This window comes from Mastigoproctus giganteus, chromosome 8 (assembly GCF_048544385.1).
Source record: "Mastigoproctus giganteus isolate SK-2022 chromosome 8, ASM4854438v1, whole genome shotgun sequence".
In the NCBI taxonomy this organism is placed as follows: Eukaryota; Metazoa; Arthropoda; class Arachnida; order Uropygi; family Thelyphonidae; genus Mastigoproctus; species Mastigoproctus giganteus.
Genome location: NC_143582.1, coordinates 207,672,888 through 207,694,726, shown reverse-complemented (window position 1 = coordinate 207,694,726; position 21,839 = coordinate 207,672,888). Strand labels below are relative to the sequence as shown.

The 21,839-nt window shown below is 37.8% G+C and overlaps 1 protein-coding gene across 1 annotated transcript in view; it reads left to right on the top strand.

Annotated features, from left to right (window-relative positions):
- The window catches only part of LOC150082232 (uncharacterized), a 1,008,282-nt gene that overhangs the window by 790,343 nt on the left and 196,100 nt on the right, over positions 1-21,839 (top strand). Inside the window, exons 119-123 of the mRNA XM_090379191.1 lie at positions 2,041-2,349; positions 2,766-2,863; positions 5,717-5,924; positions 12,038-12,308; positions 16,846-17,066. Of these exons, the coding sequence (XP_090235317.1) occupies positions 2,041-2,349; positions 2,766-2,863; positions 5,717-5,924; positions 12,038-12,308; positions 16,846-17,066 (1,107 nt within the window). The remainder of the gene's footprint in view (positions 1-2,040; positions 2,350-2,765; positions 2,864-5,716; positions 5,925-12,037; positions 12,309-16,845; positions 17,067-21,839) is intronic.

Sequence of the window (21,839 nt, the reverse complement as noted above, 5' to 3'; positions counted from 1 at the left end):
GGTAAGATCACTGCAACAAACCGCTTCCTGAATAGTCACGTTTGATAGACTAGTGAAATTTAAGGGACAGCTAGATTGGTACCTGCTCTGCAGCATCTGGTTTCCTTATCTTTTAACATATACTAACTGTAATAACATCAGTGAACGGGACACCTATTGAGGGTAGCGCGATGGTTTGGGCAGACAGCTTTTGGATGAATGTGCCGATCTTAACCTAAAAGTAAATAAGACCCTACACGCTAATGGAATCTATCCAATTGTATTAAAAGAACCAGCAAAAGAGGTAAGCAAACCTGGAACATAATTATGAAAGCATCTTTGGCCTCTACACATTAGAGATATGCAAATATCTCTCCTGTTCACAAAAGGAAAAATAATGTAGTCAATGGTTAAAGAAGTAATGCAAATTATCTTGACAGGAATGCAGTTATACGGCAAAAAAGCAGGACTTCTTAACGAGAGATCTTGTCTGACTAATTTGATTAATTACTATCAGGTAGTCACAAATGAACTTAATGCAAAAAATAATTTTGATAGAGATCATTAATTGACAGTGGTTATTAATAATCACTGCTCTTCATGGCATAATATTATTAGTAAAGTCCCTCAGGGTTCGGCTTACTTGTCTTACTGTTCTCAATTTATTGCCGATATTGGTGTAAGCATATGAAGTCTAATGTCTAAGTTGGCTGATGATACAAAGGTGTGAGCGCTCCTACATTCAAGGTAGTGGAGAACGAAAAACAGAGGATCCAACATGAAGGTCTGTGAGCAGTGCAGACAGGCAGCTATTACAGTTCATGAGGTTCTTGGCAATGATATATACAGGAACTTTTCCAGCAAGGATAAGGAAGTAGTGATTATCCTTCAGTGTAAGACAATAGTTAGGCGCATCTTGAGCGTACAGGTTTAGAAGCCTTATTTTAGGAAGGACACGAATCTCTGGAATGGGACTTGGTGTGGAGACGAGCAACCAGATTAGTTAGGGACACAAAACGATACTCTTACCAAGAAAGATTTCAGTTTTGTAAATTCTGGCTTGTGGAAACTAGACAGTTTCAAGGAGACCTGATTGATGTGTTCAAGGCTTGAAATGGATTCAGTAAACTAAATGCAGATATCATCCCTACTCTTCTTGGACGATGCACATAAGGGAACATAAATTTAAATTGGAAAGGGATGGTTGCAGATTAGATGTGCGGAAATTTCCCTCCAGCCAGCGAATAACTAATTGCTGGAACATACTTTCATTTGGTGTTGCGGAATTTGGTAGTCTGGATAAATTTAAAGTAAAGATTAGACAAATTATTAGAGGGTCACGTAATGAGGTTTTGGTAAACACGTGTCGAATATGATGCAGAAATTTTTAACGGTTTACAGTATGTTATTTAATAATCGATCGCGCCTGAAATGTAACGTAATGCGTACGTTGCCTTGCCTAATATCGTTTTTAAGAAAAACATCTGCATTGAATCGTTCGTCAAATTATGATGCTTCTTAGTTTATTCAGGGGCTATTACTCCATTTACACGTTTTTTTATTCCAGAAGCCACTGAACTGAAAGTGGTTCATTATACCTTTTGTGCCTGGAATTTTACTGTTTCAAATAGAAAAAGATATGAAAATAACAAACTCATTTACCTTTGACCATTGCTGCAGCTTCCTGAATAAATGGTCAAATAAGTTGAGTTTTATTTCTGCTTATCGTGTTAAGTTTCGTGGCTATCAAATTTGTTTACTGTCATACAATAGCCTATTCAGGTCACTTGAAACATGTTATATTAGATTCTGTAAAAAAGACACAAATTTTCTTACCATGACCTTCATGAGAAACCTGCATTGTGATGCATTTTCTGACACATATTTGATCAGCACTTTGAAAGAGCCATTTTTTGTTTAACAAATGAGAGGTGTATTATACGTATTAACTTTATTGGCAGCTACTGATATTTGAAGTTTGCAGCAGAATGACATTCGTACGATTTACTTGTATCACTATGTACTTTGCAAAAGAGGTCAACGTAAATTATTTTCTTGCAGTGGAAGAGGAGCCAGTGAAACCAATGCAAATGCCACCCACTTTCATAAAGCCGCTGAAGCCACAGTTGGTTCCAGAAGGCGAACCTGTTAGGATGGATGTTGAAGTGAAAGCTGAACCAGAAGCTACTCTGACATGGTATTTTAAAAATCGGCCTATCAAGTCATCACGCGATTTTAACATCACGCATGAAAAGAATCGCTCTGTTTTGTTTATCTGCGAAGTGTTTCAGGATGACGGTGGAGAGTACTCATGCAAAGCAGTAAATGAACATGGAACAGCTACTACCACAGCGATCATAACAGTAGAGAGTAAGTATTTAAATTTATTCCTAAATATATAGTAAATTCTGATTATGTACTTGTTAGATTGCTGCTAATGATATACCGGTACCTACAATTTTTTAAAATAATAATTCGTAAAATATTACTACAACGAAAATTTTTTGATTGTCCTCAAAATATATATATTTTTTCTTCGTCTTTCTGTATCTCCTATTCGTCTAGATCGTATTTTTTTTTTTTTTTTTTTTTCAATGAAATACTAACGCTGGACTTAATATCTACTTTACTCGTATTAAATATAATTAATTATATTAATGATTAAATCTAATTCAAATCGTAATTCATTTGAATTTTATTTTGGTTAAAAATAAAATATTCAATTATTCATTTGAATTTTATTTTCGTTCTGTGGTCTGAATGATGATTTTTCTCCGTTTCCCTAGCCGAGCCGGAAGAAGAAGATACTATCCCGCCTCAGTTCACCACTCCACTAACACCAAGTAAAGTAATGGATGGAGAAGAGACAAAACTATTTTGTTACGTAAGTTCACTCCTTCTATACCTTAAGGGGCAGACTATAGTCAACGTCTTGTTATCTTTGAAGCATGATGAGTTATCAGTTATTAATATTTCAGGTGTCCCTAATCTCTATTGATAGCCAGCAACAATATAGTGTCGGACAGCCTAAGTGCTTAAAAGCATGCTTGTTGGTTTTATTTTTTTTTTTCTGTTATATTTTGAAATAAATGATCTGCTCATCTAAAAGCTAAATCTCTAGTTCAAAATATTACATTTTTAAGTGTTGAGGCGACTTTTTTTTTTTTTTTTTTTTTTGATTTGGTAGTTGTTGGCGCATCGGCTTCTGTGGCCATATTGCACCTCCCAAGGTTTTTGCAGTACTTTGATCCAAGCCCGAGGCGGGAATCGAACCCGCGACCTTTGGGTTGCCGGGCAGGTACTTTACCCACTCGGCCAGCCCGGTCGGCTTTGAGGCGACTTCCCTTACAACAACTTCAACAATCAAATAACACAGGCCGGTAGTAGGCCACAGAAGAAGTCTTTGATTAATTACAATTAAATAAATTTCATAAAGATTTCATGAAATGCTGGAGAAAAATATTTTCCTTCATTTATTTCTTTACGCATACATAACAGGGTTGAGTCCCAATAAAAATGTGTTTTTGTTCTTTGTTTCTTTAAAAACAAAAAAAGGAAAACTTTGCTGTAGGCATTATAATACAAATAGTTCGGCTTCCAGAAAAATAGTTAATAAAAAAAATTTGTAATGAAGACATTCAAGAACAATATTGTTTCACAATTAGCAGTTTTGTATTGTTTTCTATTACCTTATGATATTTTATGATAATACTGTACTTTGTATTTTCTTTGTATTATTTCCTCACATTGTTATATTATTTCAAAGAGTACGAATATTTATTGAGGTATTCTAAATTTCACCTTACAAATATTTCATGTCACTACTGATCCAGAAACTTCCGAATAGGATGATTCTCGTGATTCATGTTTCATCATTACTGTATACTGATGATCCAGTTTTCATCGTTACTATTCGTTGATACTGATTGATACTACACAGTGATCACTTTATTAGCTACACATATCCTTTTCATGAAATGGAGAGCTCTTTCAGTAACAGCATCACGTGTTCGTATCATGCGATATAAGCAGGTGAACCGATATATAGGGATGCATTTCCTTCGAGAATAAGCAGATGAACCGATACGTAGGGATGCAGTTCAATGCAAAATGAAAGATTTAATTATTATGAACGTAGCATGGTAGTCGGCGTCACACGCGCTGGTATGAGTATTTCGGAAACTGAAATCCTGCGGGGGTTTTCATTTACTGCTGTGTTTTCCGAATTTTGAAACTGGTCCAATAACCAAATAGCATCCAGCTAACAGCGTTCTGTGATCAGAAACAACTCGTTGATTCAAAAGGCCAATGGAGGTTGACAAGACTTGAGTAGGATAACAGAAAAGCTACTCAGTCAAATAACGACCCAGTACAGCAGTGGTAATTAAAGAGGCATTTCAGGACGCTTAATTCGTCATGCTCTATCACGGATATGGTCTCACAACCGACGGCTGAACCGGGTGCTACTCCCACACACACACACACACACACACACACACACACACACACACACACACACACACACACACACACACACACACACACACACACCGGGTGGTAAAAAGTTCGAATCCCATCAATGACGCGAGAAATTATGGACCTGTTTCACAACGTGGCTGAGTTAGTTGGTTTCAGGCGAGAGTAGCATGGTTTTTCCTCCTGGAAACTCGGGTTTTTCGTCCAGCAAACAGGCAAATCGACCACAGAACACTCAATTTAGAGCTATAATATATATAGGGCGCAACTGGCCTAAGTCGCTGATGAACCTAAAACCTTACAACAACCTCCCATTAGCCTGCTGTTTCAGCTGATGGAAGGAAAGAATATGGTGAAACCATCATGATTCCATGGGCTCATCCCATCACGGTGTCAACAATGCAGGCTGAATATGGCAGTGTATGAAGTGTTTCGCCGTGCACATTGGACCCATTGCTACTAGTTGAACAGGTTATCTGGAAATTGTTGCCAAAAGCGCATCCTTTCATGGCTGTAGTGTATCCATCTGCGAATAGATTCTTCCGACAGTATAATGCGCCATGTCAAAAAGCCATATTTTACAGAAATAGTTCTAGGAATCTGAGAGCTTCAGCCTATTGTGGTGGCCTTCTCAGTCACAGATCTCAACTCATTTGAGCGCCTGTGTTCAAGTAGAGAAATGCAACTGACCAATTTGCAAAAACTGTGGGAAGCAGTTGATTCAAGATGGAACAGTATCCCTGTGGCATGCTTTCGACACCACATTGCCATTACCACAACGACCGATCTAGGCCGTTTTGTGGACCAAAGAGGGACCCTAAGTAGGTGCAGAGTCCCTAATAAAGTTACCACTGTATACTGTTCTGATTACTAATTTCCGTTACTGTAAATGTAATATGAATACTCAAGGGCCAACCGGGCTAGGCAGGTGGGTAAAGTGCCTGCCTGGCAACCCAAATGTCGCGGGTTTGTATCCCGCCTAGGGCTTGGATCAGAGTAAAATGCAAAAACTTTGGGAGATGCATTATGGCCACAGAAGCCGATGCCCCAACAACTAACCAAAAAAAAAAAAAAAAATACTCAAGTGAGCCGAAGATCGCACCCTCATTAGATTTACCAGTGATGTGATATTTAGATCTTCTAAACCAGTAAAAATACTGAAGTAAACTGGATGACATGAAAAACTAATGTAAATTGGACTTTATAAATATTTTTTATCTTTTATTTGGACCTGTTTCTTAAATAATTTATTTATATCCAGGTAAAAGGAAAGCCTATGCCAAAGGTCACATGGTACCACAACGAACGTGAAGTGAGAGAAAATAAAGATGTTTGGACAACAACTCGTAATGATGGCTACTGCGAACTGTTTATCTCTGAGGTATTTCCGGAGGACATGGGGGAGTATGTATGTAGAGCCATAAATAAAGCAGGAGAAGCAGTTACCAGAACTACTCTCACTGTGGAATGTAAGTTATATTTCCTGTTCTATTCATTAATAGAAATTAACGTAACTACAGAAAGACATTAATGGTACTACTAACCTGAATGAGTTGAAGAAACCACTTTCCCACTTGATAAAGTCAAGGTCATAAAGGTTTATTACCCTTTGGGTAGGTGGTACTATTTCAATGTACTTTCAGTGTATATATACAAAATCATATCTTTTCCAAAGATATCAAACTATGTGTGAAAAATTAATAGTCTGGTTCAGTTCACACCAGTTCATGTGATCGACCATCCCAAATACTGAGTATTTACAACTTGCCCATATAATTCAAAGACAATAGCTAATAAAACCGTGGTTATACAACCACGTTTTTTTATTAGCTATTGTCTTTGTTATATAACCACAGTTTTTATTACAGGGTGTTTTAAAAAGGGTCATCCGATTAAAATGCAACCAATTTGCAATCCAATAAAATTTTATCAAAAACGAACATAGAATGCAATAAAATGTAACAGAACGGCTCACCTGCTTATTTGTTACATTCGGTTTGCTGATATTTAAAGCCATTCTCAACTCTTCAACATGCCACCTAAGGAATCGGTTTCATGCAATGCATGTCAAAAAACAGTACGGAATTGGGTTATATGCAAGGGAATTTGCAGTATGGTGTTTTGTGATGCGTGTTCATTAATAAAGAACTTTTATAAATCCAGTAATTTAAAAAACAAATTCAGATGCCTTTCATGCAAAAGTGGTAACAAGGGAAGTGCAAATTTACAGTCTCCTAGTCAGCATCAGCTGAATTGCCAGGATACCCCAACAGATGCTGTTCTCCTTAGCAACGCTGACTATCCTTCGTCTTCCCCCGTCAATATAGTACAATCTCCTAAGTCCTCAGACCATACAATAGAATAGAATAGAATCTTTAATTGCAGCAATGATAGACATACAATTAGTCCCGTCACGGCATGGTGGTGCCAAGGGTTTACAAAACATATTTACAAAAGATACATGAGAAAAACATGAGTTACATCAGATTATTAACAAAGCACAGTTTTACATATTCAGTTCGACGAGGATACCCTTCCTGACAAGGAAGTCAACTAAAGATGCCCCCGCCCAAACGGATGACTCTTCTATCCGTCCGCCCCCCCCCTGCCTTCAACAGCCCCAAACAATGATTGCTCATTTGCTTCCCTGGAACAAATGCTGAGGAAACAATTTGGAGAAAATGAAGATATTAAACACATCTTTTTCAAATAGAAGATCAGCAATGTAAATTCTACCACTTGCTTCTCGAACTAAAGGCTATGGTCGAAAGCCATCCGGCGCCTCACCCTTCTGTTCATCAGGCTTCTGCAGTTCCAGTCCTCAGACCAGATGCTGAAGAATTTGTTCCAGAAAAAACAGCTGCGCGATCCCAAAAATCGAGCTCTTTCTTTCCGAGAACTCAATCGTGCTTCCTCGCAACGTATTGACACAGGCAGACAACCGATATCCACCACTATTAGTAATCAACAGAAACCGAACAATTTGTATGCGCACTGTCAAAATGATCGCTCTGAGCATTACCCTGAAGTGCCTTCCCATAATAGCTTGCCTACAAACTCCCCAAGTTTTAAGTTTTCCCGCAGAAACAACAGATATGCAAGCATAATAGGAACAAGAAATATGCAGTCTTGCATTAAAATTAGAAATAGAAATAGTTCGATGCTTAGAAGTAGTAACATTTTTGTTAGCAGGGTAGACCCCAATACTACCTCCCAGCAGATGGACCAGCTACTATAGAGCTAGAAATCCCAGGTAGAGCTTTCGAAATAAGAACCAAACATCCCACATATTCATCATTTAGAATTGAGCTAAAGAATTGTGACCTACAACAATATCTAAATCCTGATATCTGGCCAAATGGTCTACTCGTCATGCCATTTTATGGAGCTATTGGAGGATCGGTCAACAACTCTAGTGAAAAGTTACCAACTAATTCTCGATCTGCTGAACTCTCTGCATAGCTATAGAATAATATTCCTGATTCTCAACCTAATACATCTGTTTGCAAACAACCTTCCAACACATATGTCCATCTCAGCATTTTTCTTCAAAATGTAAGAAGCATAAAAAATAAACTGTCTACGCTTATTTCATTAATGGTTGAAGAATCGCATGACATCATATGTTTAGTTGAAACGTGGATGCAGGAATCTTTACAAGATGTTTTCTTACTGTCGAAGAATCTCAGCTACACGCCATACATGACATCAAGAATTAATCGTAGAGGTGGTGGGACAGCTATAATTTTAAAATCCAATATTAAAAATTTGAATACATACAACTCGAATACCTTCAACTTTGAAGGAATTTCCCTACTAATCCAAGTTAAGGATTCTCTGCTTCAAATTTATATTTATATTCCGCCTGGAGCCTACTGATGACATCATTAATGAAGGAAACCTGGATCACTACTGTTCTTAAGCCTCAAACTAACATCATTATAATGGGGGACTTTAACCTTCCCCTGCCCAAATATAATTTACAAATGAAGCTGCTGTCCGACTCATTTTTAGTTCTAGGAGCTAAAAAAATCAACGTCCCTGTTACAAGAGGTAATCAAGCGCTTGAACTTGTATACTCTAACTTTCCACTGCATAAAAAAAAACTTATCAGGAACATTACATTTAAATCTGCCCACAAAAGTATAGAACTGCAAGCAAAAATCTGCTGCGGGAATCCTCACCCCCCCCTCTAGAAATCACTAAAAGAATATCATCAATTAAATTCCTTCAAAAAGAAAAGTTTTTGCAGCTCTTAAAATACTACCCATGGGATTCTCTTAAAAATATTCCTACACAGGACGCCACCTTTCTTCTTATAAAATGGCTGAATCAACTGAAAACAGAGTCGGCATTCAAACTTGTTAGAATATCTTCTCACTCCAAACCTTGGTTCAAATCCCACCTGAAACCATACTTTAAAAATAAGCAAAAATACCACAGACGGAAGAAATACGGCACTTCATCAGCACACATAAAATATAAAAAGAGCAGAGCTTTGTTTCAACTCAAAAAAATTCAGTCATACAAAAATTATGTTATGTCCACCCTAAAGCACAATAAAAGAGCACTTTCTATAAAAACAACAGCTACCTTACAGCATGATCTACTTTTTGAATGGATAAGATGCAATATGGAAACAAGCAGTTCTGACATTTGCACTGAAGGTATACAAAACAGATTTATAGCATTTAATTCTTATGAACAAGCAGACAATGTGCAACATGATGTGTCTCCGGGTCAAACCCTGCTAATTAACCAACTTGTGAACAAGAATACAGTTCAGCGTGCAGTTAACCAAATACGCCCTGATAATAGTGAAGGTCCTGACGGCATCCCTGGTTTTATTATTAGATTGTCCAGCGTATACATTATTGATTCGTTAGTGCATATCATTTCCAGGTGCATCTCCCAGCCATTCCTTCCAAGATAAAACCTTCAGGATTACGCTGATTCCTAAAAAATCTTGCGGAAATAACCATTCCGGCCATCGACCAATTGCTGTTTCGTCAATAATTACTAAAATTATTAAAAAAATCATGCTACCATATCTTCAACATGCAATCTTCGCTAATGCATCTGTCAATATGCATTTTGGTCCTAAAGGGCGCTCCACAATAACAAGCCTAGCTGACACCATTGTACGCATCCAAACTGCGTTTCAAGATAAGGCACAATGCGATGTATTTTATTTTGACATCAAAGGTGCTTTCGACAACATAGATCTCGAAAAAGCTTTTGAAATACTAAAAAATAATTTTCTCGTTGACACAATGATTATTTCCTATCTTCAATACAGCCTAAATCGCAGACTTCTGTTCCCCACTAGTACTAACAATATTCTCATCACAACCTCAAGGAGCCGTTCTCTCCAGTACTATATTTTCAGCATCTCTTCAACCACTTCTACAAGAAAATCCAAACCTACTGGCATATGCCGATGATTTAAAGTTATTTATAATCTGCAAAGCCAGTGATGATATTCGCAAAGTTATCAATGATGCGAATTCACAGATTTGTGAAATCATCAAGTACCTGAAAGATCTCAGGCTTAAAGATCTCAAATTACTTGTTCCCTTCATAAACAACCCAACCACATATAAATAAAAATTGCAGATGTCCCAATCCCAAATGTTTATGCTCACAAAGACCTTGGAGTTGTTTTTGATAAAAATCTCTCCTTTAATGCCCACTATTTATATGTTGCTCAAAAAATTCAAAAATCAAAATGGTTAATTAAGCAAGAAACAGCAGCGATTCAAGACAGAAAAACAGTCATTAAGCATGTTCAAAGATGCATCTTTCCCATTCTGTCCTATGCTTCCGAAATCTGGTCTGGTGCTCCTCAAGTAACCGTCAAGAAATTCCTTGCCCTAGAATATTGGGTTCTTAGATGGCTCAATATCAAGGCAACAGCTTTATGAAAACCTAAAAATAAAGCCTCTGCAACAAATGATTAACGAGTCTGGAGTCATGCTTCTTGCAAAGTTAATCACTTCTGCATGCGATTCACCAAACTTAGCCAATATAATAGCTGTCCCCAACATGGAAAATTCAAGAAACCAGCGATTCAAATCCAACCTCTCCAGACTCAAACAAATGGACAGAATGTTCCCCAATGCATCCCTTCACCTCATAAATAATCACAACATTGATTGCAACAGGTTAATCAACTCTGAAGCCTACAGGAGTCAGATCTCCGATAAAATGAAGAAAAATAATCCAACCCAGTAATTGCAACTGAAAGCCAAATGTCCTCTTCTGTTCTGCAATTTTTTAAAATTCATAACTAAAATTCCTAGTCATTGTTAAAATCTATATAAAATCTGCTATGTGCATATACTCGATTATTTTATGTCATTTCCTTTGTATTTTTACCTGCCCCTAGCCATTTGCAATAAATGAATATTTATTTATTTATTAGAAGTGTCCGCCTTGCTCATGTAGATATGCATTCTCTCGTTTGTAGTGAATTCATATGCACTATATTAATGCTCCATCTCTCAAACAGCTTTATTCCGAATATTTTTGCCAATGTCGCGAATACAGTTCTCGGTGTTTCGGTAGTCTTATTTGTTACAGGCATGTTTGGATATTTTGGTACAGGCATGCTTGAGCAAGCTCAATGCTGATGGGATTCTTCCTCTTGCCCAGATTAATCGCCTGAGGGGACACAAATTCAAATTGAAGAAATACAGTTGTAGAATAGATGTGTGAAAATTTGCCTTTGGTCAGCGGATGGTTGATTGCTGGAACAAACTTCCATCTGTCGTTGTAGAAGTGGACAGCTTAAATAAATTCAAAGCAGAACTTGACAAACATTTGGAACGAATGGATGGGTGAAATGGGAAGAGTTTTTTTTTTTTTTTTTTGGCTGATGCTGCTTTCTTGCATCATATGCCTCTAATGCTAATGCTATTTATTGTTGATTGTCTTGACATTTCAGAAATGATATGTATGCAAAATGGTGTTCCTAAATAAACACATCTTTTTTCTTTTAAGAAACTCGCCTAGCTAATAAATGTTATACTGATCTTCAAATATCACTGCTGTCATCCTCCGGTGCGGGGAGGGGGCAGAAAGCCCTCTCCGCACCGGAAATCCAGGTTTTTCGTCCATTAAAATAGACAGATCGACCACAGAACACACACAATTTATGAACATATTACACATGGGCAGATGAGTTGGCTTCTGGATGGTCCAACTTGATACATACCTTTGACCAATAGGTTGTACAATAAATGAATAATCACATACAAGGGAAATGTGGTTAAAGACCTGTATTCTTACATTATTATTAAAATTAATTAATATCAAACACTTCGCTAAATTGGTCTCTTGCATGACAATAACTGTTATAATAATTAAGACTTAATTAATGGTCGTATGTCCAAATGATTCTTGGAATTTTTTTTCCTGCTTAAATTACTGGTCGTAAACACATTTATCTCTACACAAAGAGCGCAAAAGAAAGATATGCATTCCACCTGGTGAACAAATTTCAATTTAAAATCTATAGCAAATTCTTCTGAAGGTAATAAAATAATTAAAAATTATATCAATTTCTGTTTTTATATTTCAGCTTACGAATATGTTCCAGATTCAGAAATTGCCACCATTAGCGTCGATAAACTGGAAACTGATGCCACACTTCAAAGTATATCCGAAGATGAGATTCTGGAAGAAATAATTCCTGATCTTCCCGAGGAGGAGTTTGCACCTATTTCACCTCCAGAAAAAGTGGAAACAGCAGAGTTCCCAATAAAGACAGAAGAACCTAAAGAGTCGGGCACCGCTCCAAAGTTCGTTTCTCCACTGAAAACTGTGGACGTTAAAGTTGGGCAGCTTGTCAAGTAAGTTCAGTAAACCTTACTAACCTTTAATGCCAAATTCTATCTGGTATATGTTTGTTTGCAGCTTTTTATAGCCTTAAGTTCGATTGGTACGCTTCTCTTAGAACAAAGGATTTTTGTATGTTTGCTTGTCTGTAGAAAACACCTTTCAACCAACACTTGTTTCTACTTTATTTCTTTCATAATACAGACCACTTTACAATCCACGTTTACACAAAGGAACTTTAGAATAAGAATTTCAATAATAACAATACACCCTCTCGGCAATGCAGTGGTTACAATCACAGTCCTTCTGCACCGTGTATTCAAGACCTGAGCTCAAATCTTTTCAAGATAGGAGAAATTTTTTGGGATTTTTAGGAAAAATTAGAAAAAGAGAAAATCAGTTTTTTAAATGCAGGAGAAGCAATATTTGTAATATGCTTATGCCAAAAGAGATTAAAAGTCAAGGTAATCCCCAAAAGAGATATATGATCTTGCCAGGAAATCAGAGTGTCATCGAAGATAAGCATAGGAGCAGAAGAATATTTTTTGCGAGATATAAAACAGGATTCAGTTTTAGAAGGATTGAAATCAACTAAGTTATCTTTGCTCCACTGGAGCAAAGATAAAAGATAAAAGATAAAGATCAGCATTTAAGGAATTGGTAGTGGATATTCGAGAAGTTTAAGCTGTTTGTGCATGGCAAGGTTTCTCAAACTAGAAGAAGGTGGAATACAATGTGCTATCATCAGCAAAACTGTGGATAGGATTACCGGTCAATGAAAGAAGATCACTAATGTACAAGAGGAAGAGAGTGGGATAAAGAACTGAACCTTGGGGAACACCAGCATTAGTGAAGAAGTTAGAAGACAGAGAGCGATCTACCATCATCCGCAATGAGCAGTCAGAGATAAAACTGGATACCCAATTACAAAAAAACAGTTCGCAAACCATAAGATGGAAGCTTATTTAAAAGACCTTTATGCCAAACACGATCAAAAGACTTTGAAATGTCAAGAGCAACTATTTGAGTTTCACCAAACTTTTCCATTCCGTTTGTCCACAGATGGGTAACATAAGCCAGAATATCACCAGTGGATCGACATTGACGGAATCCATACTGGCGATCATTGATCAGATGGAAGCTTTCTAGATAGTTTAAGAGTTGGTGGTGAATTGATTTCTGCATTACTTTAGAAAGAGTAGAAGTGCAATGGGACGATAATTGGATCGGAGGGCTTTGTCACCCTTTTTAGGAACTAGCTGGATATGAGCAAATTTCCAAGCAGAAGGAAAAACTCCTTTGGAATAAGAAAGTGAAAAAAGGCAACACAGAAGAGTAAGTTCAGGAGCATAGGTTTTGAGAACAAGTGGAGAAATATCATCAGGACCTGGAGCTTTCTTAGCATCGAGATTGTTCAAAATCCTTCTGACATCCTTTTGACAGAAGACTACAGAAGGCATTGAATGCAGTATACTGGGAATTGTAGGAGGTGGTTTACCAAGATCATCAATACACGAGTTGGAAGAAAAGTAGGATGCTAGTAGTTCAGCTTTATCTTTGGCCGAAGTGGCAACACAACCATCTTGTTTTTACAGAGGTGGGAATAGTGATGGGCAAAAGTTGCGGCCAATAGCTTTGGCAAGAGGCCAGAATGCTGGACTACCGTTTGGACAAGAAGCAAGCTTTTTACTCTTGGCCTGTACGAAATCTAGTTTGAACTGATTAATAATTGCTTTACAATTGTTGCGAGCATTGGTGTCGGCAGAAAATGAACCTGGCGATTTGGATACAAGTCAATTGCAATATGCAACGTTCTTCTCTTTTTGGAAGAATTTATTGGAAAACCAAGGTTTAAATAAAGGACGATATTTGAAGGTGAGTGTGGAATAAAGGCTTCATCCCTACAAGATTAATTTCACTGTCACAATCTGAACATTGACATCAGGAGATTTGAAACATTAATCCCCCCAAGGAAAAGAAGAAAAGAAATCTCTAGCAGATCATCCCATTTTGCATTCTTGCAATGCCAAACAACACGAGGCTGAGAATAGCCACAAAAGAAAGGCTTCAGCGAAGAAGAGACCATCACCAAGTTGTGATTTGCGGTATCAAGAGGACCACTCGCTTCGACTGTGTACTTAAAAGAGAGAGATTATCCTTTAGGGTAAAAATTATGAGAAACAAGAAATATGAAGTGATAAATTTTAAATACACTACCTTATAAAAATATTAGTGTACAGTAAATAGCAAGTTGATCCTCCTTTAGTGATCACAACAGCAGCAATCCTCTTTATATTTCTTCTACAAGGGGTGGACAAAAAATTATAATATTAGGGTCTCTCGTAAATGATTACATCTGCTCTTATATTTATTTGTCTGTAAATTGCGAGTGTTCTCTGGTCAATTTGCCTGTTTTGCGAAAAAAACCAGTTTCTGGGGAACCTTGCTATCTATTCCTGAGACGGACTAATTCAGCCATGGAGTGAAAAAAGCCCAATAAAGTTTCTCGCGTCACCGACGGGATTCGAACCCGAGCCTTTTCCACCCAGTGTGGGGAGGATGGTGACGACACCACTGTGCTATCCCCGCAGACTACAAGGGGACAGATGTCCCTAGTTGATGTCAGCCTATTTTTTTTACAGAAATAGGCTAACATCACCATGCACATATTCGTAAGCAGTTGTTGTAAGGCGATGCATCTTTTCAAATAATGCCTCATATTTTCCACTGGATTTAAATATAGGAGTTATGAGGCAGAAAGATGCCTCATGTATAATATTAGGACCAATTTTCAAACTGTCCCTCACAATTCTTGCCCTTTCCAAAGTGCATCAACAACAATTTAGGAGAAATCTGGTCCACATATGCAATACCTAGGAACACGAGGACCAATACCATGCAATGAAAAAATTGCTCACACCAGAGACCTTGAGAGAAGGTAAATGCACTCCGAATATTTTTCTTTTTTTTCCCGAACTCTTACACGTCTATTAGTAGGAAACAGGACAGTGGATCAAGAAATACGTACGAGTTTTAAAAAATGATTACAGAGCATGAACTGTGAAAGATGAATACACGGGGCATAGTGTGCATAGTGTTATCACTTTGCTCCAAGCGTGTGATTCTGCTAATGAGGCAGAAATAATAATAGGCCAGGTGTGTGCGTGTGTGTTAAGAGAGCGCCAAAGCAATTAATGGCTATGAGGCGTCAGCATATTTTCTTTGTAATTTCGCGTATTATTCGGTCCGTTTGCTGTTTGTTGGACAAAACGCTCTAGTTTCGGGACAAAAATCCACGCAGTCCTCACTTGCGGCCGACTAACTCAGCCACATTATGAAAAAAGCCCATAAAAATTTCCGTCTAGGCATTGAGGGCGCTAATGACTTTGTCCAGTGTTGCCTTTCTATTTTTGTTTACATCAAAGGAAAGAAGATGTCAGCCAAGATCTCAGAGTACTTTCCTCCTATCTGTACCGTGCATATCGTTGTCAGTGTTTTTCCTATCGATAGCAGCTGCTTATAAACTTTTTTAACAATCTGGAACGATATATGAACTCGATGCTTTTCTCATAGCAAATGGCTTTTTCAACTTACTACTATTGGTAAGCCTGACATTTGAATAATGTATGTACATACTCATACGTTATTCAAATTATCGGCTGTTCTGTTTAGATTTTAAAGGAGGAATGCGGTATTTTGTAGGGCAGTGCATCGTAGGTATGGATGAAATGTGTGTGTGTTGTCTTATGTAGGGAGGTTCCTAAACGTTAGTTCAATTCCGCCATAGTTCTCTGTGATGATATACGAAACTCTGTAAAATGGCCGGAAATGGGTGTAGTGCAGTGTAGAAGCGGATGAAAAAAAAAAAAAAAAAAACTTTATTAGATTCACCCGAAAAATTATTTCATCTACCCATGTGTATTGTGTCTGTAAATTGCGCATTCTCTGGTCTATTTGCTTGCTTTGTTTTGCTGGACGAAAAACCCCTGTTTCCTGGGAAAACCTTGATATCTATGCCCGAGACCGACTAACTCAGCCATGAAGTGAAAAAAGCCCATAAAAGTACCTCGCGTTATCGACAGGACTCGAACCGGGACTTTTCCACCCGGTGTGGGGAAGATGGTGACGATACCAGTTTGCCACACGTGCATAGGAAGGCGGATGAAATACACCGAACTGTTTAACAAAGTATGGACTCAGTAGTTCTCCCACTCTCCTCCAAACTGGTAAAGAAATGGCTGTGAGATTATGCGCCGTTTGACCTGGAGATTTCCTAATCATTACCACTAAGTTAGGTCCAGTGTACTCCTTCTTGCAGTTAGTTTGTGGATCTTGTTTTCCCTGAAAATGTTACTATTATTGTATTTAATTTTATGTATTTATGTATTTTGTTATCGTGTTTGTGAGTAATATAAGGAATTTCAAGATGCCTTAGAATCAAACAATACAATGAAATTTTTTTACGGAATCACAAATTTTTGTAGTATCTTTTAGTTAAATGAGGGAAGTTTCTATAGTTATCTTTCTAACGCTATGCCTTTTTATCCTTAGGTTGGAATGCAAAGTTAGTGGCACTCCCAAGCCCAAAATAACGTGGTATAGGCATAACAAAGTAATCAGACACTCTCCTCAGTATCAAATCTTTTACGAACCAACTGGGCTCTGTACCTTAACCATTTCCAAAGTTACTCCCGAAGATACCGGAGAATTCATGTGTGAGGCACAAAACAGAAATGGTGTTGATGTAACCATTTCAACACTCAAAATTCAAGGTCAGTAAACATTTAAGGTAATAAAAGTTAAACGTCTCCTAAATGGTAACATGACCTTAAGTAATGGTCCCATTCAAAATCTTCTTCGGTGTAAAATCTCGGCAGAATAAATATGGATCTGTGCGTTAGCGTATATCCAATTTTCAAGCATAAGTGGAGGAAAATAACAAGAGACTGTTATTATATACTCAGCAGTTTAGTCAAAAAGATCATGTAAAGAATTTCATAACTGGGAAAAGGTTACAAAATATTTATTCCTTTATTTCAACTAACACTGTCCAAGCTCCAGTAAGATCAACACCATCAATTAAATAAAATTGTATACAGGGCCGAAGTTAGTGTAACCTAGCGGGTTATAGGTGCAAAAAATGATTATTGTATTTTATTTATTTATTTTTTGAAGGAATAGCACAGAATTTTATTCTGCAGTGATGTGTAATTTAATCTGATCCGTTTAATTCATTGCCGGAGTCTATTTCGAAAGTTTAAGCTGCTTTAAGAATTTCTTCAGGTGCATCTGGCCACTTTTCCAGTTTCCATTCGTTTCTTTTCTTCAGTCACTGCTTGTATTTTAGTGGCTGGACATCGCTTAGACACTTTGAAGTCCAGTTTTTACATATAAGATTGGAACAGATGACTAAGTGGCAAGCTTCGCCATGCAAAACTAGTTTTATTCGTACCTGTATTATAGTTTTTAACCTCACAATAGGAAACGGCATTGCCCCAAGCTATGACTTATACCTAAATCGGGCATTGATCCTGTACCTTTGAGATCAAATAACAATATTTGTATTCGGATAATCCTTTACATGATCTTTTGAATGGATAGCTACGTTGAGAAATACTCTCTCTCATACACAGTATTGCAAGCAATAATAATACTCAGGGTAATGTCATTCAAATCATATTTAGGAATATTTTATCTTAGAGAAATGCTATGATTCGAAACAGTACAACATATGCACTAGTATCCATAAAATTAAGTGTCGTTATTTTAATAACCGTAGTGAGGAAAATGTGTATATTAGTATGACAACCGAGATATTACACCACATTATATAATTTTATAATATCCTTTTTTTTATTTATTTATGCATTGAAACAGCTGAGAAGCTGTTACAATGTATACATTTTTTTTCTTTTCATTAGGATGTGTAATGGAAAGAAATTATTTAAATATGCTTGCGCTGTGGATAAGTATATTTGGATAACTTCTTTCAGCTGTAGGAATAAAGCTAATATTCGAAAAGACGCGCACGAAACATTATCTTTTCATCGATGGTAATACTGTTGAAGAACTCCACTAAATAGTCTGTTATGGTGAAATTAGGAAGCGCACAGATTAAAAAGTACAGCAGTTTGACAATAACTGTCACTTTATATTTAGTATCTGACTTTGGCTGCTGTTTTTTTAATAATAGCGGCCCACCATTTTTCATTCATAATGATATTTTTAGCAATTGCTTACGTCCGGTTTTGATTTTTTTTTTTTTTTTTCAAAAGTTAAGTTGAGACAAATTGCATAGTACAAGATGTAAGTAATGGTGTTTGAACTTATTTAGGCCAATCTATGCAATTACGTTTATAAATTGTTTTGATTCAGTAATGCGGAAATTTCTTCCTTAATCGAACCTAACCGAAAAAGTACATACAGTATTTCAAAGTTGGATATCGCAAATTAAGCAAGGAATTAATATTTCAGTATTTATCTTTTTTTACCTGAATGTACTGTACAATAATCAACAAATTGACTTATCAGTGAGATACGTGACGCTACAATGCTAAACAAAATCCAGTAAAATTAGAAGGCCCTGCAGGCGCCTCCGTAGCTAGGTGGGCAGGAACAGCAGTGCGTAGCACACGTTTCTTGATTAGACCGTGGTTTGAGCCCGTGACCTCCAAATACGGAGGATGCGGAAAGGTCAGGGAATGACCACCGCATACCCCCCCGAGCAATATGGCCTTAGTTGCTAATGCTCCTAAAAACCAAATACACGTATAACAATAACAGAAGGCCCTGCTCCCGCTCTTTTGTCCGCCAACCCCCGACTCTACAAAGTGAACGTAATGAATGCATAGTGAATCTTGATGAATGATTTATTTTGTATTAAGTAGGGGTTAATCGAATAATAATTAAAATATAAATTGAAAAATTAAAAATGCATGTTAACCTATTTCTTTACTCTGTGAGCACTGCCGAAAATTCCTTTGTAGATAGCATTGCGAATCGCATTAGTCTCCGCGATCTCATTTAGATGATCACTCTCCTGGCTGAGCAACTGTACGGGAGGGTGTTCATTGACATGACAATAAACTGATTTTAATAATAATAATAATAATAACTGCCCTGTGCACTTGGTATCAGTACCCATCACTAGGTGGATCCCATCAGGGAGTAATAATAATAATAATAAATAAATAAATTTGTTTAGCACTGTGGTGCGATGGTACAATGTTTAGGACACTGGACTACCACTTCTTCTTCCTTCGGAATCTCCTTCGTAATTATATACTCCTTCGGAATATCCTTCGTAATCATATACTCCTTCGGAATCTCCTTCGTAATTATATACTCCTTCGAAATCAAAGGATATACTCCTTCTGAATCATAGATTGGATTAGCACCGAGCTGGAGGGTATCATGAGAAAAACAAAGACAATTATCACCAAAGAGCCGCCAACAGCACTCGAAGTCGGCTGTAGAGAGAGACTGCCTATAGCGCGGGGTAGAAGGGAGGGACATGATAGACCTAATCGAGCAACAGAAGAAAGCGATAGCGAACTTGAAGGATTACTTCCAGAAAAACACAGCGCCACTCTACCAGGCCATAAGGAAGATAGACAAGCAGCATACCCCACTCAACCTAAGCGAGGAGACCCCTCCCGTCCAGACAGAACAAACGAAGCTAGGAAGATGGGCAAACAAGACACTCCATGGCCGACACTACAGTGACCTCCATCAAGAACACATGGGTAAAATGGCTTCCAATACATGGCTCACGAGCGGGATGCTCTTCCCCAAGATTAAAGGATTCATGTTCGTCATCCAAAAAGTAGGTAATCAACACAAGGAACTATAGAAAATACATTGCCAAGGAGTCCAGAGTCCGACGATGCATCAGAAACGATCCAATACATCACCGCAGGATGCATGGTGATTACCCAGACGGGTATACTCGTAGACACGACCAGGTAGCCAGAATAATACATTAGAAGCTAGCGATGAAATACCAATTGATCAAAGAAAGTATACCGTATTACAAGCACGAACCTCAATCCGTACTAAAGACCCCAACCCACAAGCTGTACTGGTACCGCCCCATAATAACTGAAAAAGACAATCCTGCGCAATAGACCGGACATAGCCCTTGTCGACAAGAAGGAAAAGGCTACTTATCTGATCGACATAGCGGTGCCGAACACTGGCGACTTCCAAAAAACCCACAAGGAAAAGATCAGGAAGTACACAGACCTAAGACAGGAAATCAAAGAGATGTAACACATGGAACGAGTGTCGACCATCCCGATCATCGTGTCAACAACCAGTATGGTGCCAAAGACCCTAAACAAGAGCCTAGCAGCAATAGGTCTCCCAGTTGTTGTAGTCTAGTTTTAGGAGTTTCGGCGACCAAGACCATATTGCTCCGTATGTACTGTCTGTAAATTGCCTGTGTTCTGTGGTCGATTTTCTGTTTGCTGGAAGAAAAACCCGAGTTTCCGGGAGAAAATACCATGCTACCCTCGCCTGAGACCGACTAATTCAGCCACGTTGTGAAAAAGGCCCATAAAAATTCCTCCGGTCATCGATGTGACCGGAACTCAGGTCTTTTCCACCCATCGGGCGATCCTACCAACTGTGCTACCCACGAGGGCAGGTCTTCCAGAGAACACCTACAAGGAGAGAGAGAGAGAGAATATGAATCTTTATTGCCCTTCACGGCCATAAGGCCAGGGCTTTACAGCCTCCCAATACTTCCGGGAAACTCGAACAGTTATTTACAAAATGAAAAAAGGTAACTATACAAATGAAAGCATATTTCAATACAAAGGAGAGAACTCCTCACAAGAGTTAGGTCTGATCGAGATATGAGCAACAGCTCAATCAGATAGAAGCAGATGCGAGGTACAAATGAGTCATTGCTGATTAGTCCTGCTAGTCATAATTTTTTTCCAGTATGTCCAGTCAAAGGCGAATTTGTCAAGAGCCTGAGAAACGCGTGGAACTCTCCCATCAAAGAGAAATAATATAATAATAATAGCATCTTAGGTGCAGTCGCTCTCGTAAATGAAAATTTATATTGTATATATTGTATTCAATATATACCATTGTATACATGGCCTTATTTTCTTCCAATTACATTTTATTTCTTGTTATGGCTCCCCACTTTGCATATACTGCCTATCGGGATAAAGTTGTACATTTAAAATTGAGTAAATAAATAATACCAATATTTAGCACCTATAATTTTAATCTTGATGCCAGTTATATTGCTGTATCGAGACAGAGATGCATACGTCTGACAGTGCCCAGAGATCGGCTTATTCCGATCTTTGGGCACTGTCAAACGAATACCAATGAGAATGAATTTTGCCCTTGACATCTGTTGGTTGATAGAGCGAAAGCCAGTGTACGGAAACTGTTTTCTATTCAGAACGAAAGGTAGATCCGTCCGCCCTTCCTATCACGGATTCATATTATTCAGTATTATATAGATCAGCGTTTCTCAAACTTTTTTAGTCACGGAACACTTTTCATCTCACAACATATTCACG